At 37.0% G+C, this 22,997-nt stretch overlaps 4 protein-coding genes across 8 annotated transcripts; 2 read left to right on the top strand and 2 right to left on the bottom strand.

Moving 5' to 3' along the window:
- Positions 1–2: 2 nt before the first annotated feature.
- LOC141829144 (ABC transporter G family member 22-like) lies at positions 3–3,395 on the bottom strand. Of its 2 annotated transcripts, XM_074716558.1 has the most exons (11): positions 2,899–3,395; positions 2,753–2,826; positions 2,430–2,665; positions 2,185–2,340; positions 1,930–2,113; positions 1,587–1,837; positions 1,529–1,550; positions 1,155–1,445; positions 785–1,069; positions 603–710; positions 3–505 (listed from the first exon to the last, which is right to left on the bottom strand). In XM_074716558.1, the coding sequence occupies exons 1-11, from the start codon at positions 3,236–3,238 to the stop codon at positions 290–292; spliced, it is 2,163 nt and encodes a 720-aa protein (XP_074572659.1). In that variant the 5' UTR covers positions 3,239–3,395; the 3' UTR covers positions 3–289. The 2 variants fall into 2 exon arrangements, with proteins under 2 accessions (XP_074572659.1, XP_074572658.1); XM_074716557.1 differs by having other exon boundaries at positions 1,529–1,837.
- A 799-nt stretch (positions 3,396–4,194) lies between these two features.
- On the top strand, positions 4,195–11,261 carry LOC141829582 (AMSH-like ubiquitin thioesterase 2). 3 transcript variants are annotated; one of them, XM_074717091.1, is made up of 12 exons: positions 4,195–4,427; positions 4,502–4,566; positions 4,722–4,797; positions 4,872–5,048; positions 7,744–7,775; positions 8,149–8,332; positions 8,582–8,671; positions 8,785–8,844; positions 8,964–9,038; positions 10,210–10,272; positions 10,762–10,814; positions 10,907–11,261. In XM_074717091.1, the coding sequence occupies exons 1-12, from the start codon at positions 4,344–4,346 to the stop codon at positions 11,091–11,093; spliced, it is 1,146 nt and encodes a 381-aa protein (XP_074573192.1). In that variant the 5' UTR covers positions 4,195–4,343; the 3' UTR covers positions 11,094–11,261. The 3 variants fall into 3 exon arrangements, with proteins under 3 accessions (XP_074573192.1, XP_074573191.1, XP_074573193.1); XM_074717090.1 differs by having other exon boundaries at positions 8,782–8,844; XM_074717092.1 differs by lacking the exon at positions 8,785–8,844.
- Positions 11,262–11,555: 294 nt separating this feature from the next.
- Positions 11,556–17,594, top strand: LOC141829671 (peptide deformylase 1B, chloroplastic). The gene is made up of 7 exons (XM_074717197.1): positions 11,556–11,799; positions 11,902–12,040; positions 14,017–14,209; positions 15,306–15,416; positions 16,711–16,773; positions 17,097–17,235; positions 17,322–17,594. The coding sequence occupies exons 1-6, from the start codon at positions 11,571–11,573 to the stop codon at positions 17,229–17,231; spliced, it is 870 nt and encodes a 289-aa protein (XP_074573298.1). The 5' UTR covers positions 11,556–11,570; the 3' UTR covers positions 17,232–17,235; positions 17,322–17,594.
- Positions 17,595–17,952: 358 nt separating this feature from the next.
- LOC141829134 (sugar transporter ERD6-like 4) lies at positions 17,953–22,882 on the bottom strand. 2 transcript variants are annotated; one of them, XM_074716545.1, is made up of 17 exons: positions 22,533–22,882; positions 22,354–22,443; positions 22,196–22,255; positions 22,025–22,090; positions 21,872–21,937; positions 21,703–21,778; positions 21,352–21,416; positions 21,177–21,269; positions 20,964–21,044; positions 20,796–20,880; positions 20,465–20,511; positions 20,307–20,369; positions 20,160–20,219; positions 19,922–19,990; positions 19,777–19,836; positions 18,425–18,539; positions 17,953–18,329 (listed from the first exon to the last, which is right to left on the bottom strand). In XM_074716545.1, the coding sequence occupies exons 1-17, from the start codon at positions 22,821–22,823 to the stop codon at positions 18,217–18,219; spliced, it is 1,500 nt and encodes a 499-aa protein (XP_074572646.1). In that variant the 5' UTR covers positions 22,824–22,882; the 3' UTR covers positions 17,953–18,216. The 2 variants fall into 2 exon arrangements, with proteins under 2 accessions (XP_074572646.1, XP_074572645.1); XM_074716544.1 differs by having other exon boundaries at positions 19,922–19,987; positions 22,533–22,855.
- Positions 22,883–22,997: the final 115 nt, after the last annotated feature.

Here is a 22,997-nt window from a genome sequence, read left to right as displayed (position 1 = left end):
TTCCAACCAAATCCAAAAGCTTAGAATGAAAAGTAGCAGTTGAAACTTGAAAGCTCTTTCAACCAAAAGAGATAGGTTGGTTGTTGTTTTACGTTGACTATTACAACACAATTCTCCATTAAAGCAAAGATCTTGTTGTATATTTAGGTAGCTAGAATGTTTTGACTATCACTTATATCTGAATAATTTACTTAAAGTCAGACTTGATCGAGCATTTTCGTCTGTTGTTCTTATAAAATGCTCTAGAGCAACGGCCAGAAAAGAAGAAAAAAAAGTTATTTAGTATTTTTCACTTGGCCATCTCCATTCTTCTCAAGGAAATATATGCCAAGAATCTGTAAGCAAACACCATGGCGATCATCGCTGCGACTTCCTTAACGCCATTGTCAAGTTTGGGGACATCTAGAGAGGGAGGTACGTGGTCGTACTGAACCTTGAGTAGTAGTCTGTAGGAGTGATAGTTAAATGACAGGAAACGGAGCCATGAAATGAACGCAGGAACTCTCTGCAGAAAAGAAAGAAAGAAAGAAAGAAAGGAATTAAGATCGGTAGCAGAATCTTAATTAGCAATTTTGTGAAACACCCAGACAAAGACTGCTTACCTTCACAAAGAATCCCCCGGCCAGCATGAATGTCATCACTGTTACTGAAGCTAGAGTCGTCGCCTTCTTGATGTTCATTATTGAGGCACCAATGGCCAGCCCTAGGCCCTGTCAAGTTGGTCAGCATGAGCGTTTGGCACTGGCACTGGAAAAATGAGAATTGTCGTCCTCAAAATTAGTACCTGAGCAGCAATGATGGTGAGGAACACCACGAGCATATTGAGAAAGAAGTGAGGAATGCTGAGCCTCAGTCCTGCCATGAAGTAGACGATCAGCAGAAAGATTACAGGAAGGAAGAGGTCGAGCGGAAGATCGCTTGTCGTCCTCGCCATGAAGTATGCGCTTAGCCTGTACATGTCAACTGCTCTTTCTTTGTTCAACATCACTCTTTCTTGAGGGAACGTGAAGATTGCTGTGAACACCGGAAAGAAGCCCCAGAAGACAGAGATGAAGAACAGCAAGCCTGCCTGAAACAGCTCAATTGGAGCGGCAAATTAACTGTCAATTTTTTTTTTCTTCTCTTGGACGATCAAATGAAGATTTAGAAAATACCTGATCTTCTAAATCTCTGAGAGTTCTAGTGTTTGACTGCCACCAGAGCAGTCCAAGGATCACCGCGATGGTAAGAACTTGAGTGATCCTCATCCAACTCAAATAATCATGTCTTCGTTCCTTCAATCCTCTCCAGAAGAGAATGGTGTATTGCTGCCACCAGTTTGCTCCCCAATCTCTTCTCCGCGACGACGAAACTGTGGCCTTCAAATCTTCACTTATCGGAAGAGGAGTCAGAATTTTCTTCTTCTTCTTCTCGGCAACTCTTGTTTCATAAGCCTCCACCAGATACTGTTCCATTAATTGTTTGATGGAGTCCTTCTCATTAGTTTGTCTATTCTATAAAGTGGATGCAAAATCAAGTTTTTAATTACCTTATGCACATCTTCTGGAGATAGATTGCCACTTCTTTTGTGCCATTCTGAATCTCTTGGCTGCCCTTTGCCCTCCAACTCTGCTGGTATTGTGACATCATCGGTGCAGCCGTTTGCTAGATCTACTATGAACTCTGCTGGGCTCATTGCTATCAGAGGAGAAAATCCAATGGACGAAAAGTAAGACATGGCTTTCGACGCCCTCCCGAAGTAGAGCAAGCTACCCTTTCCGAGCAGAATCAGCTTATCGAAGCTATGAAAGAGCCTACTAGATGGTTGATGAATCGTCGTCACCACTGTTTTGCCCGACTGCAACATGTTCATGAGAGGCTCAGATCAGATGCATCATGCATTAGCAAAATGGGGGGCGATCATAAGGGAGATCAAAACTACAAAATCACCTCAGCTATCTCAGTCAACACTCGAACAATTCTTAGGGCTGTTGTTGAATCGAGACCAGATGTAGGCTCATCAAGGAAGAGCAAGGAAGGATTAACAAGGATCTCATTCCCAATGCAAACTCTCTTCCTCTCACCACCTGAAACTCCTCTAGTAAAGGATCCACCAATGAGAGTATCTTGGCACCTGTCCATTGCTCTATTTTACTGCTGAGCGAGACATTTTAAATCATATATAATTAGGAAATTGAAGATTACCTCTGAAGCCCCAGCTCAGTGATAACATTCATTGCCCTTTCTTCCTTCTGCTGTCTCGTCATTGTCTTCGGAAGCCTTAGTAAAGCAGCGTACGTTAATGTTTCTCTTACAGTTAGATGCGCAAATATAACATCATCCTGCGTTACGAACCCAATCCTGAAAAAGAGATTTTAGCTAGCCAAGATAAGAGGTGAAACCATACCATACAAGAAGAGAATCAAGAAAGCATGTTCTTTTCTGTTTACCTGCCCTTCAGGGACTTGGAATATGGTTCATCATTGTAAGTGATGGATCCTTGAACAATATTACCAGTAATTCTTCCACCAAGGAGGCTAATGAGTGAAGTTTTCCCACTTCCTGAAGGCCCCATTAGGGCCAAGAGTTCTCCAGGCCTAGCTGAACCTGTAATTCCTTGGAGAATATCTTTCTCAGTGCTACTTGTTATTCTTTTCTGAAGTACTTTGTATCTAACATCCGTAAACTGCAGAACAACACAACGTAAAAGTTGGCTCCATATCAAACCTGCACACTTCTTTTAACTAGAGAATGAATGATTATTCAGCATCACCTTCAGATATATTGGATAAGTTGGCTCTGCCATCATCTTTCTCCTCCTTGTTTTTCCGGCCTCCAGATCAGTTCCTGCAAGCCAAGTATGATCAACAGAGGAAAGCCGAGCACTAGTCTATCGCCGTCGTCGATGAATATAATTACCGTTTTCTACGTCACGGAAAGCTCTCATGTCAGAGACTATGTCTTCAGGAAGGGCAGTGAAGCCGGTGAATGAGAAGGAGAAGCTCAAGCTTGCGCTGGAGGCTCGGCTCAGGCTTGCTCCGCTGCTAACCTCGTCTGAGTCCATCTTCACCTGCCCACTCCTCGTCTGCCTAAGGTGGCACCCGTCCTTCTTCCCCGGCGAAGACCCGACTGACTTCTTCCCGAAGATCAGGCCGTCAGCAACCGGCACAGCCTCGGATGATGCTCTGGGGCTCAGAGCTTGTGGTGCCATCTCCGGCGAGCTGGCCCTGTTAATTCTGGCGTCTGCTACTGAATCCATCTGGAGGCACCTCGAAGGTGGACTTATAACTGTATTTAATTTTTACAGTAGTGCGCATTCAATGCAGAAACAAGAAAAGAAGTGAAAGGAAATCTTTCTAGCCGATGAAGAACACATTAAAGCAGATATTATTGGTACCAGGATATGGAAAAGGAGTGGAGTAAGAGAAACGGAAATCCAACTAATTAGTTCTTCATCATCTCCTTTATACACATGCCACCTGCATCCAAAAGCTTCGCGATGTCGTGTGAAAGAGGGAATTGGAGAGACTATTCACAGTAGCTAGCTGTTCTTTAACCATATATATAAAAAGGACGAACAAAACAACAAATGTCATCCCTGTCTTTTGATTCAGACAATGGGATTTCGATGGACTGAAAATTCCCAAGAAATTTGGAATTAATTCGCGTCACTCGTTGATGCAAAACTTGTCGGACACCTGTTCGGCGCCAAGGATTGAAGATGCATGACACGGCTGGTCGTCCTCCTTGTTGTGCCCCACTGCATTCGTGCTGTGATTGCGAATCGAGCAGCACTATGTTGCGTGCAACTTCGCCTTCTGCAATCTCGTACGCACACATGGACTAATCAGTTCAAAAGCTCTCGATAGTTTCCCCCAGTTCATGAGTGCATCCAGCTGTTGATTTTTCACGTCGATCGATAGACAGCGATTCCTCCATTTTCCATGAGGAAGACGTAAAGGGAGATGCTGAAATTGTCTCTGTTATTTCTCGAGCCAACGCCAAATGCAGAGACCATTCGTGAAAGAGATGGACGCGATCACGAGGCACACGGTGATATTGTTGGACGTGAATAAAGGATAGTTTGAGGTGTTTTTTATAAAAAAGAAATTAAAGGATGTAATTGATAAATAAAAAATAATGAGGGTGTTTTAGAAATGCTCATGATTAATAGTGGGCGGATAGTGTGGGATAAGCACCGTCTCCATCAGCTCGTCTCGTCGTGTGCGTTAATGGCGTAGCGTTGTTTGGAGGCGACCTTCACGTCTCCCCACTCACAGATCGTCGTCTTACTCGGCTTCGTCTCTTTCCTTTGCTTGGATCAAAAACCTTCATCGACGATCCAGAAAGGAGGGATCTTTTGGATGTCCGTCACTATGGTGCCCTCGGTGGACGATCGATTCCCCGTATCCTTCTACTTCAGAATCGCCGACCAACTGTTGAAGCAGGTACGATTACGCTATCCTCCTTTGGGTTTCTCTTCTGCTTGCGAGAATTCATATTTTTGTTTGCTGGGATTTAGGCTGATGTTTATCGGAAAGAAGGGAATTTAGACTGTCTTCACCTTACTCTTAACCGATACGTCAGGTATCTTCTTTCCTTTATTTTTTTAGTGGATGTTCGAATTTTTCTACTCTTGTGATACTGTGGTGAGATTCTGGTTGTATTGTTTTCTTTGTAGAATGAAACTACGCTTGATGCAAATTGCTCTTTTATATTGGTTTAAGTTGTCTGCTATGCAGGCTGGTGTCCCAGGTGATTCCTCAGCATCGGAATTACTCCAAGCACTCGTCAAAGGAAAAACTTCGTCATACGAAGGTTAGTTATTTGTACGGTTGGCATACACAAAAAGTTTACCTTGTTTTTCTTATTGCAAACCCATTGCTTTATAGATTCTACAAGAGTCGTCCAAAGAGGTTGAAAAGTTGAAATTATTAGCTACGACTAACATCAATTCAAGTGGTTCTCAGCTAGGTAGGAGATCTAAGAATAACATCAATAACTTCAGATCAACATCTCAAAGGTGGACCAAGAAGATTTTGAACTTTTCTAGCTTCAAGGAAGGGAAGGTATCACTTGGAAATAAGTTTCTATGAGTTGAATTTCCCCCCTTTTGTTTGGTCATACATTTTAACTTCTTGCAAAATTGATAAATTTGCTGTCACGATGCCATTTAGACAAGAAATTTCCATTTGACTTTGTACTAAACTTGCGCATGCTTTATGTCCTTATAATTTTAATGGTGGAAAGAAAAGGAACTGGGAGTTGCTGCTGGGAGATCATGATCTTGTTTGTAAAATCGTAGATGTATGAATTGGGTCCTTTTGTTAGAAGTTGAAGTTTTCTGATATAGGTGGTTGTCTAATCAAATTTTAATATGCTATTGAAGGCGTTGAGACCAAGGACATGTATTTTGAAGCTTACCATGTTCTTTGTGTTGTTTTTTTACTTGTGATTTGTATTGACCTGTTCTCTTGGGTCCACTATGTTGCTTTATGTGATTTTGTTATGATCTAAACTCTAAAGCAAAGGGTTATTGTCTTATGGTTAATCATGAGTTTATATTTGGGTCCTTGTTGTGACTAGTCTGATGAGGGAAGGGAGTGATCGTCGGGGACAAGCGCTCAGACAAGGTATGGCTCCTAGAAGGCCTCTAGAATGATAGAGTCAAGAAGGAATCAAAACACACATCAAAGCAGGATAAGCTTGATCTGGCATTGTTGTAAAGTGTAGATTAAGTATGGATTCTACATAAGTAGGTGATTATTGGTAGAATTAACTGAGTTACACAAGGTGTGGCTACTAGCAGGTTTCTAGGACGCTAGAGGCAGAAATGGATCGGAACACATTCGAAGTGGAAAAAGCGTGATTAGTCCATTGTTGTAAAATGTCTTTAAAGGATCAAGTATATACTCTAAATAACGAGTTGCTTTTGGTGGAATTAACTAAGTTCTCTATAAAAACTCTATGGTTAAGTATGCTGCATGTGGAGCAATTTCAGGATGGATGACCTCCTGAGAAACTCCTCAACTTTGAGTTATATTTTACCATGGATAAGATCATGTCTAATAGTATGAGATATTGGTCAAAGTGGTGTATTACATATTGGTACCATTGTAGGATCCTATTGAAATATTCAACAATTTTTTATTATGTTTTTAGAAAGTCTAAGAAAATATAATACCATAGACGTCTTTATTATTTTTGAAATAAATAAATAAATTAGTTTAACTTTTAGATAAGATTGTGTGGTTTTATTAAAAAAAGTTTGCTAGGAAAATAAGTTGCGTCATTATTAATATATAAAAGGGCTTTATTATCCCATATATTAGAACTACCAATGATTTGAGAGGTAATACAATTTTAATTTCCAATATGGGCATGCTGTTCGAGGATGAACCTAACAGAAGTCTTGTTATGACCTGTTCTATCAATAGTGGGGAGCGATTGCTGGGGCAGAGAGCTTAGACAAGGTGTAGCTCATGGCAGGCTTCTAAGGCACTAGGCCATCAATGTAAAATTTCTCAAATGGATTCAGCATGTATTCTTAATAATGAGACATCTTTTGATGGAATTAGCTAAGATCTTTATAACAATTATGTGGTTAAGCATGCTGAGTGTAGAGCAATTCCAGGACAGTTGACCTCCCAGGAAGCTCCTGAATTTAGTGTTATATTTCTCTATGGGACAAAATCGTGATGCTAATAGTATGAGATGGTCAAATGGATAGCACTGTTGTATCAGGGAATAGGCCTTCCCTATAAAGGTTTTGGGAGAACAGTAAATCAATATCATTTAAGAGTCTGGTTGCTTTGTTGCTGCCAAATCTCAACCTTCTGTATAAGAGGTAAATTTGTTTGTCTAGCTTACAATGATCCAGGATTACAGGATGCCCATATAGTGTCTTTTGATTATACGGACTAGGAATACTTTGATGCCACTAGCTTTGGTGGATGCACACAATACACTATGGATTTCATAATTGATGCCCACAATGCACTAAAAATTTCATAATTGATGCACACAATGCACTAAAGGATGTTAAGATGATTGTTAGTTAATCTTTGAATAACAAGGATAATCTGGATTGTTTTGAACACAATGCACCAGCTTCCTTAGCATCAATATAACATGGATAATCTGGAAAAGCATGTCAAGATGATTATTAGTTAATCTTTGAATTATTTCATAATTTCAATGTGATATGTGATGACTGGAGAGAAAGCTTGAAATTTTCTTGGCATGTTCTTCCATGTTTAAGCACATGGAACTTTATTGTCATTTCCAGTTTCTATCTATGATTAGATGTGAATGGAACTCTTAGTTTAGGAATATGCTTAAAATTTGCACATCTAATGATGCGTTCTTAATTTGGGGAATGTTAAGGTTTTCTTCGAATTGGATCTGGTAACTGAAGCATTTATATATAGTTTTTACCCTATGTTTTTGAAATTTTGGTGTCCTAAAGGTGACTGTTTTGCAGTTATTTGTTTTACTTTATATTTGCTCATTTAATGATGTCATCATAATTCAGAGGATTTTCAGGTTTGCTTAAAATTGAATTTAGTAACTGAAGCATTTATATATCGTTCTTTCTCTATGATTTTGAAATTTTGATGTCCTTATTTGTTTTACTTTATTTTAATTTCTTGTCGCCACCTGTGAAATAAATGAATATTCAGCTTTGGTGGTCAATGTATTTCCTGATTGCCTCACACTTCCTTCACATAGTTCATTCTGTGAATCTTGATATTGTATCTGCAGATTGGGCATTACGATTCAAGAACATGTCAAAGGTATTTACTCTGTTACTTTAAATATATACATGCCACTCACCATATGTTGTCTTGTTGTGCATCACACCTAATTAACATGTCAAAACCAATGAATGAACAACTTGAAACTTCTTTGAAGAAAAAGAAGATAAATAGTAAGAGAGTAGTAGAATAAGTTCAGAACATACCTACATTAAGGGTTCAAATGCAGATAAGTGCAGGAAACAAAAGCTAACAAAGCTGACCTGAAGAAATTGAAACAGTTGCATAGCAGATTATGACAACAAAATAGAATAGTTGAATAACAGATTATGTTTATTGCAATATATAATGTTGCTCTATATTCTAGCTTCAGATTACTTATTTTTTTTCTATTATCTCTTGAAAATGTAAGAGGTGATGGCAATGAAGTTCATGTTGTGAAGCACTACTTTCCTTCTTCTGTTGTTTCTTGGGTAGAAGAGGGAGGCTCTTCTGGGCAAGTTTCTCATGTTATTTTTCCCGGTTCAAACGATGACAATTCAAAATGTATATCTGAAGGATCTTCAACTTCAGACTCTACCAAGGATATGCATATAGTAAGCATCAACTTTCTCTTATATATATATATATATATATATATATATATATATATATATATATATATATATATATATATATATATATATATATATTTCCTGCTTTAGTGCTTTCTGTAGGCATATTTTCTGTTCTGCAGGTGTGTGGGAGTTTGGGATATGCAATGGCACTGATCTTTTATGTTGTTTTGATGTTTCATCTATTCTAGTATCATACTAAAATTATGTCTATGTGCTTTCTCATTGCAGTCAGTGAAATTGACTGAAGAATTTTTGGATCTTGCTAAAGAAAACACAGATAGGGACTTAGAGACTTGTGGCATTCTTGGTGCTTTTCTTGTAAGCCTAAATCTTTGTTCTTTACTAATATCTTTTAGGATAAACGGTACCATAATCCTTTTTATTGGAATTTAAAATGTATGTTGACTACTTGATTTGTTCTGGAACAGAAGAATCACACTTTCTACATTACAACACTAATAATACCGAAGCAGGAGTCAACTTCCAATTCAGTATGTCAGTAACTATATTCGTTCGATAATCTATTGTCAAGTTGTTTGCACAGTGATACATGATTTATTTGGGGATATTATAACTTTATTCTTAACAATTGTGCCCTCTATGAATGCAGTGTCAGGCATTAAATGAGGAAGAAATTTATGCCGTATTGGATGAGAGGTCGCTTTATCCTGCAGGATGGATTCATGTAAATATCTTATAATTCCCTTACATGTCCTATACTCTTCTATTATTCTTTTTCTGTGCTCCAACTATACTAATACACTATGTTCTTCCACTTTGCTTTTGTGGATCATTTATTATTTTGGTCAGAAAAAGCGAACAATTTTTAATGCCGCTATTTCTGTGTTCGAAGTCTACGAGTACACTATAGTCACAAATGTTTTTTCCCCTTTTTCCTTATTGTTTCTTTCATAAAACTGTTTTGGCCACATCTGCGATCTATATCTATATGATGAATCTGTATAGTTCTAATTTCTCACTGTTTCTAGTGATCGGCTGTAATCTAACAATATTGTTCAATGAAAAGAGGACTAATTGTACTCAGATATTTAAGAGTCTAGGACATAGGGACCATAAAATGATTACTAAGAGATAAATATCCCATGTGTAGATATCAATTGATGGTCAACTTGCCTCACAGTAGAAAAGTGTTAAAGAAATAGGGCTAATTACTAAATTTATCACAAGATTTTATGATTTTAACAAATCTATCGTGAGGTTTCAGTTTTAACAATACAAATAGAGATAATTTTGTGGTAAATCTAGCACATTCCTAATTTAACATAGCATTTTTTTTTTAATTTCTGAATTCTACATCACATCATATAGTCACTCGAAAGCTTTTAACATAATTTGTTACAAGAAGTTTTAAAATGAGTAAATTTATTATAATTTGGATAGTTCTTTTATCGGGTATATTCTGATACAAAGTTGCCAATGGTAGAGCATTATTATTCACAGAAAATAGGACTAATTGCTCTCATATATATAGCACCATAATATGTAGATACATATCTCATATAGAACTAAAATGGATATTCCAACACTAATGTTTAGACAAAGGATGCTCTTTTTTGCTATGCTCTAAAATGAATTACACGTTAGCCTTTTGACTGGTACACCGTTACTTCCTTACTGGTTGGAATCGTAGATGAACCAAAACCATGTTATGTTTGTTATCTTAATCAAATCTTCATCCTCGTTTAACTTTCCAATTTTGTGTTGGAATCGAAACCATTTTTCAATCACTCATCGAGAGAAATCCGTAATGGTTTTGTCATTATGCCTGTAGCTGCTCTGAATTTACATTTTCTGAAACATAACATTCTGGACTCATGCAATTTCTTTTTTGGCAGACACACCCTTCTCAAACTTGCTTTCTGTCATCAATAGATTTGCATACTCAGTACTCATACCAGGTACTCAGTGGTATATTTATTTTCTGTTTTTGATACAATTATAATACTGCGCACCTGAAAAATTCAACTCTGCCTATCCTGATATCTGTCTGCAATAATATATTTGCCTTTAATGATCATGTTTGATTAACAAGTGACTGAAATTCCTCTAGCTGAGAATTTTTTTTTCCTGAGTTCATCTACTCTTTAAAGTTGTTATCAGTTATCTAGCCTGTTGAATAGAGCTCTGGTTACATGGAAATTATTGTCTCGTATGTCAAGCACATGCATACATATGAATTCTTAAGTATGATAACTGCACCACAGCTCAATTGCTTTGTTTCGATGTGTTTATGGTTAGATGATTTCACCATGTCTTAAGCTGTGATTCACTGAAGATGTGACTACACATGTTTCCTTCTAAGGAAACTGCTTTCTTGCCTCAGTATCATTTGCATCAACTTACAGCCATTCTTATAGTGAACAAACAAATTGGTATTTTCCCTACAGGTCATGCTACCCGAGGCAATAGCAATCGTCTTGGCACCAACAGATCCTACAAAGTATGGTTATTTATAGCCATCTCCGTTCTCATTTTTTTTCTTTCACGAAATGCATAATGACTATCCGCACGGCGGCGACTTGTTTCTTTCAGGGGATGCGGAATATTTCGGCTAACAGATCCCGGAGGAATCAGTGTTCTGAAAGAATGCAATGAGAGGGATTTTCATCCCCACTCTACCACTGCTGATGGTAGTCCGATCTACGAGATCTGCTCCAATATTTATACAAATTCAAACCTGAGGTTTGAGATCATCGACCTCCGAATTTCGCCTGGATAGATCATCTTTCAGCTGATAATATGATGTGTGTGTATATACAACATGTAAAGACTGCAAATCTATGTATAGGATTGAGTTCTCAGCTAAGTTAATCGTTGCCATCTAGTTGAAGAACACAGTTGTGAGAAGTTCTTGTAAAAGTAAGTTGTAAAAACAATTTTCTTTTGACTAACTTTCAGTGCTAAACAATTTGCAAAGAGGGATTTTGGTCTTTGGCAGAAAGGTTTGAAGTACTTGTTTGAGGAAACCTGATGAATTGTATTTTGGACACAAAAGAAAATTCTACTAATTTTTTAAAGTATAAAGTATTTATGTATTATAATTTTTAAAATAATTTTATTGTACTAGAAGTTCCGGTTCGACCGGTTCGAGCCGCAAACCGGTCGCATTCGTCCGGCGCCACAATCTGTAGATCTATATAAAGGGAAATGTGAAAAATCAATAGCTGGGCAAATCGTCGAACAGGAAGGAAGCGAAATGGCCGCGCGGCTCTCAGCGTCGCCCGTCCTCTCCTACGCCGCTCTCCTCTCTCGCCGCGTCGCCGCCACCTGCTTCCGCCGCCCCTTCTTCCCTTTTCCATCCTCAGGGATATCTCTTCGTGGCTTCTCCTCTCAACCACTAGCCCTTGTTCGCGATTCCCCTTTCACGGACGTCTCCGTCCAAGCCCGGCGCGGTCGCTCTTCTCAGGTCGAAGACTTAGCCTCCTGTAAGTATTTTTCACTTTATTAAATTAGTTATATTGATTCGCTATTACACAAAAAATGTATTCTTTCTTCGGCATAATTGATGGGAAATTGGATCGATTTAGCTGCCGATCTGTGCTTTGAGTCGCCTTTGAAGATTGTGGAGTACCCTGACCCGATCCTGAGGGCGAGGAATAAACGTATTAGTGCGTTTGACGAGAATTTGAGGAAACTGGTTGATGAGATGTTCGATATCATGTACAAGTATGCCACTTTTCTAATGTTTTGAATTGTTGTGGTTATTTTTCACTTCAACAATGCAGGGAAAGCTGAAACATTTATGTCATCCAACGTAAAAAATGGGAGTTCTTTCGTTGTTGTATGGTCATGGTCAGGAATGCGTTAGGTTTGCTGGTGATTTATTTCGTTGACGTTTTTGTTTTTAATTTGAGATAGAAAGACCTTTAGGTGAAAAATTGACGTCAACAACTGGAAGCCTCATGTTTATTGAAGGGAAGAAGAAGTACCAGGGTACACCTCAAGCTCTCAAAGTGGTGATGGGTGGTCTTTGACTACTGCTTTGGTGTTAGTTGAAACACTAGCAATCCTATTAAGCACTTCATAGTTGCTGCTGATCAATCCGGCATTCTTACTAGTGTCTCTGTCTTGTCAATGGTGCATGCCCTTTGACATTCTTCTCCTAAGCTCATAGTAGTATTTGGCTTAGAAAGCATGAAAGGAAGCTATCAACTTTAGATAGTGCTTCATATCATCTCCACACCGCCTTTGAATTTGTCTTGGGTTGTTGAGATGCTCACCGATTGATTCCTAGTGCTCTTGGCTTTTGTTTGATCACATATTCAGCATTATGCACATTTGATTTCTTGTGGAATGATAGGGGATATTTGCTAGCAATATGCTACTTTGGCATGTGATTCCTGTGTTGTAACCCATGTATTCAGCATATGCTTTGCCTATGGTGGTCATTAACCATAATCATGAATGATGGCGAGTAATTATTGACTAATCTTTTTGGTGCCATTTGTCTACTTTGATTTAATTATTTAATGCCTTTGATTAAACTTAGTTATAACAATATTAAATAAAAAAACAAAAGAGAAGTGAATCAAAGTATATGTAGCTGCAAAAATCATCTACGAGATAAAAATTATCTTGCAAGTTCCAACAAACAAGCCCTCAAGAAGATTTAAGAGGGTTGAGAGCAGCCCAAGAGAGTATTTAGAAAGATTATAGATGTGTGGAGAAGAGGCAGGCTGATAGGAGTATAATAGAACTGGAAATGGGTGAGAACAACTAAATTAACTTTTGGAGATGGAATATAGCCAATGCTGACATCTTACAGTTGTAGTGGTCGTTGACAATGATCTTGAGCAGTGCCAGGCCGCATAACCAACTCCTATAGACGGCCTTGGTCAAAACACTCAACACCGACGCAATTTCAATGATTGTGATCACATTGAGTCGTTCTGTGTGCTGACTTGCACTAGGACTGGTATATGCCCACCGATATTAGCAAGCACAGATCTAAAGGCAAAGCTTGACACAATTTATTTCAGTATCAAAAGCTCGAAAGATGGAACTACTAGAAGGTCATCAACCACTTGCAGTTTCAGGGTAATCTGTGATCATTTTTTTTTTTCAATTCAAAGTTTCATTGTTTGGTAAGGAGGAGAGAAGTCACAAGATTGCAATACAAGAAACTCTCAAACATCGTGGAAGTTTTCTAGAGATTAATCTTTTAGTTTCCCGAAGACATTACCATGAAGTGGTTAAAAAATCAGAGTTAGATTCTCACAACGTATCCATTTTGGACTTAACTCATTGATATTACTCCTATTCAACTAGAGCTGATAAACTTGCACATTTATTGACAAGTTTTTTGGACTTACCTCTTTTATATTACACCTATTCAACTAAAGCTGATAAAGCTATACATTTGTTGGCTAGCTTGTAGCAAGAGACTTATTACTCTCCTTGTTGACTTAGCTGGTCTGTATGAACACAGTTTCTATAGTAACAGGTGCTATAGATTGTCACATGCATATATTAGATCAAGTAGACTCACTTATATATATATATGTCTTTAGCATATAATTTTTCCCTATGAAAGGACTGCTCAGATGATTCTATTGTAATAATTTTGTTGTTTGGTAGGATTTCCTTATATAATTTGAAGAGTTTCCAATAAATTTAACTTGGAAAATCTGTCTTATGGGCAGAACTGATGGTATAGGCCTCTCAGCACCACAAGTTGGAGTGAATGTTCAACTTATGGTATTTAATCCTGCTGGTGAACGAGGTGAAGGAGAGGAAATTGTTCTTGTGAACCCCAAAATGTATAAAGCCTCAACACGCACTTTATTTTACAATGAGGGATGCTTATCTTTTCCAGGAATTTATGCAGATGTAGAGGTAATACATCTTTTACCTTCAGCATTATATTAGCTAGCACATTTATTTGTCTTTTAGGAACCAAACCTGTAGTTTGAGTGTTTGACAGTATAAGTCATGATCTGATAGGTAATTTTTCTCCTTTTGAGCTTCATATCTTTTTTATATGTCCAATGACTGAGTTTGCCAAATGTAGTTATTTCTCTTTTTATTAATTCTCTAGATATATTGATCACAAAAGCAGTTTTGCAGTTGCATAAATTGTGTAATTATATTTTTCATGGTTAGGTTAGAATCAGTTAGGATGATACTAGATGGTGAACTATCAGAATTTTGTATAACAAAGCTAAATGAGTCACCCAAAAATATTCAATTGAAAATTCAGGCATGCATTTTTATTCATAGGAAAATACATCCAGGGAAACCATAATTTCTGTAATTATATTTTCATGTTTGGGTTGGAATCAGTCAGGATGAAGATGGTGAACTATCACAAATTTGTATAACAAAGCCAAATGAGTCGACCAAAAATCTATGTAGAGCTCTATGCTGCTATATTGCTTGTAATATTCAAATCAATTAAATTATATTTTTAGTCTCCTTCTACGCTTACGCCTTCTCTATTCAACTCCTCTAATTGATTAGTGATCTTTGAACATCTCAACCTATTTTCTTTCATTTATCATCTATTGGTGCTGCACTTGATTGCACTTGGATATTTGTATTTCTTACCTTATCCAGCATTTCAACACTAACCTATATTGAATACCAGTCTACTATGGGATCAATGTAAGTATTTGGTTGTAATACACTGCATGTTAATATACAAATACCACTGTTTACCCTTTTTGTTTCAATCTGCGTTTCTGTAGTTATTATGATTTAAGTTCAGATGTTTTAGAAGCTATTTTGTTCACTGTTTTATGGCCCTGCCTCTTAACTGTTTGTGTCCTACCTGCTAAATGCTAGACCTACAACTAAGATATAATATCTTACCCTTTTGATTATCATGGTTTATCTCACGTTCATATCAAGACACTTTTTCTTTAGTTAATCTTTCTGCGTTCTGTTTAGTCTTGTTATTAAAAGATCCTACAATATCTTGTTACCCTTACAGAGACCAGCATCTATAAAGGTTGATGCTCGAGATATAAACGGTGCAAGGTTTAGAGTCAATCTTTCTGGACTTCCTGCTCGGATTTTTCAGCATGAATTTGATCATTTACAGGTTTGGACTCTGTCAAATATTTCTACCGTGTATATATCTGCTGCTCTGTTTCCAAATGTGCTAAGGAAAAAAGAATTAGAGCCAAAGCTTGACAGAATGCATCTTTGAAGTTTATAAAAATTGTTTCATTGACAATACTGTCATAAGATAAGTATCTACCATATGCATACCAGCCAAACAAACCATTTTGTTAAATGCAACCTATGACCCAATTAATGCATAAAAGTACTAATGAGGCAACATATTTGGATATAGTTTGATTTCATAGTATCAAACACATGGATGGAGGATAATAATAATAATTTTCTCAAATTATATGGTAATGTCCATTCTGTTGAGAAACCAACTTGTAGCTATGTAAATATATAATCATCTACATGTAACATGTTGAATCTAATATATCATTTGAGGAATCTATGTGAGGTATTGTTTTTTTTTTTTACTTCCCCCCCCCCCCCCCCCCCCAAATTCAAATGGTATTAGGGGAGTCAACCACATAAATCTTATCCCTCTATTGAGCTTTATGCAATTATAATGATAAATGAATATTAAATTCTTACAAGTTTGAGATATGTTGGAGATTTCATTTGTAGAACAAAGAGTCAATGGCTATTGGAGAGAGTAGCTTTTGAAGTCTAGTGTGAGCACCTTGTGACCCATGAGATAAAAAGAAATGATTTATATGATTGTGTGCTGTCTATCATTGTTTATGAGCCAGGGTGTTGGGTACTTTGGAGATAACATGTTTAAAAATTAGGGTAACAAAGATGAAAATGCTCAGAGTTATGGTCAGTGGTGTTATTGGGAAAGAGAATTTCAAAAATATTTTTGATCACAAACAATTAGGTGTAGCTCTAATAGGTGATGTAATGAGAGAAAATATGTCAGGACAACATATACATATTCATATACAAAAACAACCAATAAATTATTTTCTTCAACGAGTCAAATCAATTAGAATTAAAGGTATGAGAGGTAGAGGGAACCAAAAGTCTAGTTAACGTAATCACAAGTGATTTAAGAGATTTGAATATTTTTAGTGATATTACCTTGAATAGAAATCAATGGAGAGATGTAAATGACTTGAATAGTTTGGATTAACACATTCTTGTTTACTTTGATGAACATAAGGCTAAGTTGTTTCATGTCTAGATATATTTCACTTGATTTACTTACCAACTGTAGCTTGATTTGCTATTTCTTTGCTTTTGATTTACTCCCCAACTTGTAGATTTACTTGTAATTTCCTTGCTTATTAACTTACTAGAATAGATACCTTATGTCAACCTTTCAGGGTATTCTTTTCTTTGATCGGATGACCGAAGATGTTCTTGAAACTATTCGTTCACAGCTGAAGGTTAGTAGTACGAATTTATCTTTAAGTTGATGTGCAAAATTCAATTGTGATGTTGCTTTATTTTCTAGTTCATCAAGAAATTTATGATTATGATTCCACTCTACCAACCACAGTAAAACATGGACAATACAATGACTCATTGAGATTATAAGTTTACATGTGTTTACCTTATAAGAAAGTCCTGTTTATGTTTCTACATTTTAGTTGGATATATATGAGCAGAACTGTAAATTTAGATGTGAACAAGTGGCCTATTGCTGTTATGCTTGCATTCTAACAAATTTATTACTTATAGTCTGCAAGTTTCCTTTTAATTCCTGCAGTTATTGGAAAAGAAGTATGAAAACGCGACAGGACTTGAAAGTCCTGAAAGCATTGACAAGAACATCACTGGCCAAAGAAAGGAAATTGCTGGTTTTGCTCAAAGAAAGGAGATTACTGGTTTTGCTCGAAGATGATCAAGTTTGTGATTTAGTGCTTTACTCATCTAATTATATCACTCTACTATCTTGTAGAATACTGATGCTGCTGAATGTCTCAATCTGCAGGAAGTGAATATATGCTGCAAAGTTTTTTTTTTTAAATCTGGTGTAACTTTCTTGAGATGTGCACTGGCCTACTTTACAGTTCAAAGAAGCCCCTGCTACCCTGCGTGAAATACATATAGTTTATGCTGTTTTCATGTTAGGACTTATATCTTAGTTATTGAAAAGATTATGTTAATTTTCTAAGTTCTTAATGGCTTATGCTCTATACCTCTCGTTACCCAACTTGATTGATTGTTTATCCTGGAATACACAAATGTAAAGTTCAATTTAAAATGCTGGTGAAAACTTGAGAATTGTTCTTGACAATACTATTCAGCTTTTAAGTTATCGAGCTTGATGAGTAGTTAGTTGACATGCAACTTTTAAGTGATAGAATGGTGAACAAAGAACGAGATGGATGATAAGCCTGATGCTTTTGTATTTCTTTTGGCTTTCTTAAGAGACACGTCATGCAACTTAATTTAATCAACCAATTAATTAATTTAATATGGATGAAATTTGAATATTAAATCTCTTATTCTAATATCATTGATTATGAACTGTGTTTACAATTTCAACCTCAAGAATTCCTTGCACTCGCCAATTCTGCGATCAAGAACTGATAATGTTCATCATTCAATTATAAGTTTGTGAACCCACATTACTGTTCATTTGTCTTCACATATCGAAAGAATAATTCAATCTATGACACCTTCGATCTAGCAAAATTGCAAATGAAGTTCCACTGTTGGATGCTAGATTGAGTGGACTTGCTAAACAAGCAAGATACAAAAATATGTGTGATACAAGAGAAAACAGGTACAAGCAATAGGTGGCCATGGCTGAACAAGCTCGAGAACTCAAGAGGTCTCGAGTCATAGATATAAAGAGCACACTTGATGAATGTTTACAGAACTCATCTAAAAGACCATTGTATTTCTTCAAGAGATCTTCCCTTGGTCTCAGGAATCCATATTATGACAAACAATAGGGTGAGAGCACTCACAACTGCATAAATCAAAAAGGTACCTGGCAAAGATGAAGAGAGAAAAAAAATCCTATGTTAATGCAACAAAAATAGATGCCAATTTTCAGAGAGAAGCATATAGTAACAGAATTTCGACCTCCAGAGCTCCAACTCAAAAGTAAATTTGCAGTCATTGTTACCGCAAACGATGTCAACCAGTTGGCGAGTGTTGCTACACTGCCCGCAAGACTTTTTATGTTTACAGGAAGTATCTGCAATAAGCATAAAATGATACAGGAGGGAGGATGAAAACATATTAGCTAAGTAATATCGTCGTTCTAAGAAATTGATAGCAACTTGAATGTTAAACGTTAACTTCTGAAATTGATGCGGTAAGGGAATGGCTTTGAAGCTATGATTTGTATGGAATCAGGTATCAGGGAATTCAATATGATGTAAGTTATTGTCACATTCCAAACCATCAGTATCGTGAATGAAGACTAAGCTTTCTCTGTACCACATTACTAGAATTACATTGATATAGACATATACAAAATATCGTATATGAAAAATCTCATAAAAAGATATAATTTCATACAGCAACGCTTATTGAGACTCACTTCCCTAAGTGAACGCACATGTGTAAGACTCACATAGAACTAATAATGCTTATCACTTTCTAAGTGTGAACTTAGCATGCAACATAAAATCAAAAAAAAATTCTTTGAATCCAAAAGTCAACCGAGCAGAAAATTCATAAAACAGTAAAATCTCTTACTTTTCACAATCAAAATAGTTGCTATAAAATTCATAATCGGACACCTCAATGACTCTATTCTATAGTAAAACTTCAATAATTTCAGTAAGGTCAATAATTTACAAATAAATGAACAACAATAAAACACAATAAGATCCATGAAGGAAAAAGAGACATTACTAAGACAAATATGCTAAATTATAACCCATATAAAATCTCAATTTTATTTTTTTACTCTTAATTTTCTATACTTGTAGGAAACTCTTTATTAAAATAAAATTTGCAGTGACTTGTCTCAATCACATAACCTACTTGTAGCTCTATCCTAAGTATTGTGACAATTGTCATATGAGATCCTCTATAAATAACACAATTAACATAAGCACAAGGACATTCAAGGAAGATGCTGTTGGTGGAATACTTGGAAAATAATATGTACGCACATGTTGTGTAGATTGTAAATTGGGCTTCTTCCTCAGTATCTATATTTCTATATTGAAATAATTAAATATGACAAAATACAGGAGGAACATACATGGTCATACCCATTACTAAAGCATTCTTGAGAGATCAAAGTCGTTATGTATATTACTGAAATTGTGGATAATTGATGAATCATCGTTGATTTTGTTAATAAGCTTTTCTTAAACTTTCAGAGAAATGCACTAACCCACTATACATTCAACAAGAACACCAGTACCGTACAGCGATCTTTCCAAAGAGAGTAAAAAAATTAGCTTTAACTCACATACCTCAGACATAATAATCCACGGAATTGCTCCCAACCCAAGAGAGAAGGACACTACAAAAGCCTATGAGAAGACAACTAGATTAGGGATTACAAAACAATGACTTCTGTTACATAAAATGACAAACTCACGGCTGACATATACATACCACAAGTCCAACCAAAGAAAGGATGCTCATTACATGGTATGGATAAGATTCTTGCGAAAATACTCCCTGCTATCGTCAAATTGCAAAAATGTAGAAAATTATTGAAATAAACTTGAGCAAAGAATGCCTTGATAAGTATAAAGGATGCTTGATCACATTAAAAAGGAAGATCAAGTTGTGCCACAAAACAATCATTGTACTAGAATTAATTTAGTAAACTGACTATTGCCAGACTGACCTCCAGAAAAAAAACAACAGAAACTAGGAGAAGGCTTAGTGTCATTCCTGCAGTGGAGATCTGCAACCAGATAAGATTTTCCACGTACATTATTACTACTTATAAAACAGATGCATAAAAAAGGAAATTTATGTTGCATAAGCTTACTATAAGAAGAATTCTTCGGCCAGCTCTGTCTGTTAACCATGTGGTAACTCCAGTAGCAACCACCTGAAAGAGAGTTGATGTCCCTTTGGTAAGAAGATGAGGACACTGAACTTTCGAATATTATATTAAAATCCTGAAATGAGATTCAAAATGCCTACCTGAATAGCTCCAAGACCGCATGTGGCAAGGTCACTATTTGTAATCCCTGTTCAAGTATACAAATCCAGACAAAGTTGGACATGTTTGAATTGTTTGACACAAATGAAGGTTTAGAGGTTTACCATTATGTGGGCACATATATACAGATTGACATCAATTAATCCACATATATTAACAAGTGGAAACCCCCCATTTCTTAACAGTTCAAAGTGTATAAAATTCCAATTAAAAAAAAAATCTAGAGTAATTCAACAGGATGAAAAATATAATAAGATGATTGTTGATTAGTGAAATAAAACAATTCAGATTTAAGTTTCTCAAGAAATTTACCAGCAGCTTTGAAAATGTTGCTGGCATAAAACAGGATGCCGTTGATTCCACTTATCTGCTGCAGTACAAGCAGACCGATACCTATCTGTGTTTTGCATAGTTCATAATGAGAACAATGTGATTTTCTCCTAACAACAAAAGAACAAATAAGTCTTTGTAGTGTATCACCATAAGAGGAAGTTTGTATCTTCTTTGTCCAAGTTGCGAAAATCGTATAGCTGTTCTTCTTGTTGACGATGCCACAGATCTCTGCAGAAAGGAATTTCAATTTAGTCAACGGGAGGAAAGCTGCATTCAAATAAGAACCATTTATGTATCTGATTTAGTTCTGCATTTAGTAAAACTTTTGCACTTCACAGATTAGAGATAGGCAGTCCATACCTTGATTTCATTCACTTCAACAGTGATGTCAGTATCAAAACCTCTCAAAACTTGTAAAGAAGCTTCAAAATCTTCCATCATGCCCATTTTTGCCTGCACAAATAAGGAAAAGATAAATCTAAATAAGTAACTTTAGATTCTTCTTGATATAGATAATTATCTGATGAAACCTTACCAGCCACCTTGGCGACTCCGGAATGAAGAAAAGACTGGGAATGAGGATGGTACATGGCAATATTCCTAAAAACCGTATGTAAAAAATGGTTCAATCTACACCAATGCCAGATCCATGATTTAATTTAGAAATGATGCCAGATGCTGGATGCGCAGTCAATTGAGATTAATTTGGCAAAGACAAAAGTTCATATGAAATCAAATACAAGAATAAATTTAACTGTGCAAAACATCTCAGAAATTCATGCTGGTCTTAAAAAGAATATTATGGAGAAGTGCATATTTTTAGCAGTTGCAAATGGCAAACAAAATGAAAGCAAGATTCTGGGATCAAGCTGCCCAAAATTATTACCTATAACTGCAAGCAATCTCCAATGAACAAACATACCCAGTAGATAAGCTAGAAAAATGCCGAGAGTCACAGAAAGCTACACAAGAGAGAGGCCAAAATTAGGTCTCTATGTGATGCAGAATAAACTTGTTGCAATAAGGAACGTGTTTAGCTCAGGACACTAACTTACCTGATTCACAGAGCCAAGTGCCCCTCTTAAATTCTGTGGAGCTATCTCTGCTATATATACAGGCACCTAATAGACAGTTAGGAAGTCAAGAGACTCGAATGCACAAATTCCAAATAGTTCGCAGAAATTTTTTCCATAAGAACTATAACAAACTGTATAGGAGATCACTCCAACGCCGAATCCTTCCAATAACCGACCCATATACAAAAACGAAGAGTCCTTCAAAAATACATCCCAAAAGCCTAAATTAATTGGCGAAGAATAACAAAATGAGGCTTCTAATAGTAGGTGAAATTAAGCAGACAAACAGCAAAAAGAACTAACTCTGGCGAAGGAAATAGCCAGCCATCCAATGATGTTAGGAATGGAAGCAATCATCAGCGACTACGACACCAAGAATGAAGATTGATCAGTCATCAAAATGGGACATCTAGGTTCACTTTAAAAAAGGAAGTCAAAAAAAGGTTTTAGATTTGTCTCACCCCCTTGCGCCCAATATATTCGGCAATTTGGCCGCTGGCGATGGCACCCACCATGGCACCGACGTTTGATAGGGAGCCAAATATTGAGAACTGAAAGCATCGAGCTACATCAATCGCGCGAAAGAGAGAATTCTAAGAAGAATAAGAAACCGAGATGGAAGAGAGAAGTAGTAGGCGACCTCGGATAGCGAGAGACCGAGGTCGGAAATGATGTCGTCCTGCGTCGGGGACGAGTAGCCGCCCGTGAAGCCGAACTGGACGGGGCCGAGGGCGACGATGAGGGTACAGAGAACGACAGAGATGGAGGAGTCGCGGAGGACGGAAGCGGAGGAGGTCATCAGGCTGGACTGCCGCGACCCCATACCGGCCATGCCCATCCGGTACCAGCTGCCGGTGTGGAGGAACGGCTTCCGAAGGTCGCCGCGACCTTCATCACCGCCGCTCCCACTCTCCTCGCCTCTGAAGCTCATCGTGGCGTAGCCGCCTCCCCTGCTCCTCCGACGAGAACGGGCTCGAGAGGATTCAACCGAGTGAGAGACGGAAGAAGAGACGTATTGGTAGAATTTTGATCGCGCTCGCATAGACTTCCTCCTGCATTTTCTAATTTTTAATGGAATATTTTAAAAACATCCTCCGACGTTTAG

The sequence above is a fragment of the Curcuma longa genome, chromosome 5 (assembly GCF_044706935.1).
Source record: "Curcuma longa cultivar G26 ecotype Majalengka, Jawa Barat chromosome 5, ITB_CL_G26_1.1, whole genome shotgun sequence".
NCBI classification, from domain to species: Eukaryota; Viridiplantae; Streptophyta; class Magnoliopsida; order Zingiberales; family Zingiberaceae; genus Curcuma; species Curcuma longa.
The sequence above is the reverse complement of the archived record's forward strand: the minus strand, read 5'-3'. Positions and strand labels throughout refer to the sequence as shown.

Excerpts from the sequence above, each read along its gene's own strand:
- LOC141829144 (XM_074716557.1), bottom strand. The coding sequence starts at position 3,238 with ATGGATTCAGTAGCAGACGCCAGAATTAACAGGGCCAGCTCGCCGGAG. Across the intron at positions 2,666-2,752 it reads CTTATCCAATATATCTGAAG|TTTACGGATGTTAGATACAA; the intron begins GTGATGCTGAAT and ends GTTGTTCTGCAG. Across the intron at positions 2,114-2,184 it reads ACTGAGCTGGGGCTTCAGAG|GTGCCAAGATACTCTCATTG; the intron begins GTAATCTTCAAT and ends AGCAATGGACAG.
- LOC141829582 (XM_074717090.1), top strand. The coding sequence starts at position 4,344 with ATGTCCGTCACTATGGTGCCCTCGGTGGACGATCGATTCCCCGTATCC. Across the intron at positions 4,798-4,871 it reads AAAAACTTCGTCATACGAAG|ATTCTACAAGAGTCGTCCAA; the intron begins GTTAGTTATTTG and ends ATTGCTTTATAG. Across the intron at positions 8,672-8,781 it reads GCATTCTTGGTGCTTTTCTT|AAGAATCACACTTTCTACAT; the intron begins GTAAGCCTAAAT and ends GTTCTGGAACAG.
- LOC141829671 (XM_074717197.1), top strand. The coding sequence starts at position 11,571 with ATGGCCGCGCGGCTCTCAGCGTCGCCCGTCCTCTCCTACGCCGCTCTC. Across the intron at positions 14,210-15,305 it reads GAATTTATGCAGATGTAGAG|AGACCAGCATCTATAAAGGT; the intron begins GTAATACATCTT and ends TTACCCTTACAG. Across the intron at positions 15,417-16,710 it reads ATGAATTTGATCATTTACAG|GGTATTCTTTTCTTTGATCG; the intron begins GTTTGGACTCTG and ends TCAACCTTTCAG.
- LOC141829134 (XM_074716545.1), bottom strand. The coding sequence starts at position 22,823 with ATGAGCTTCAGAGGCGAGGAGAGTGGGAGCGGCGGTGATGAAGGTCGC. Across the intron at positions 20,881-20,963 it reads GATACAAACTTCCTCTTATG|ATAGGTATCGGTCTGCTTGT; the intron begins GTGATACACTAC and ends TGCAAAACACAG. Across the intron at positions 20,370-20,464 it reads GCGGTCTTGGAGCTATTCAG|GTGGTTGCTACTGGAGTTAC; the intron begins GTAGGCATTTTG and ends ACTCTCTTTCAG.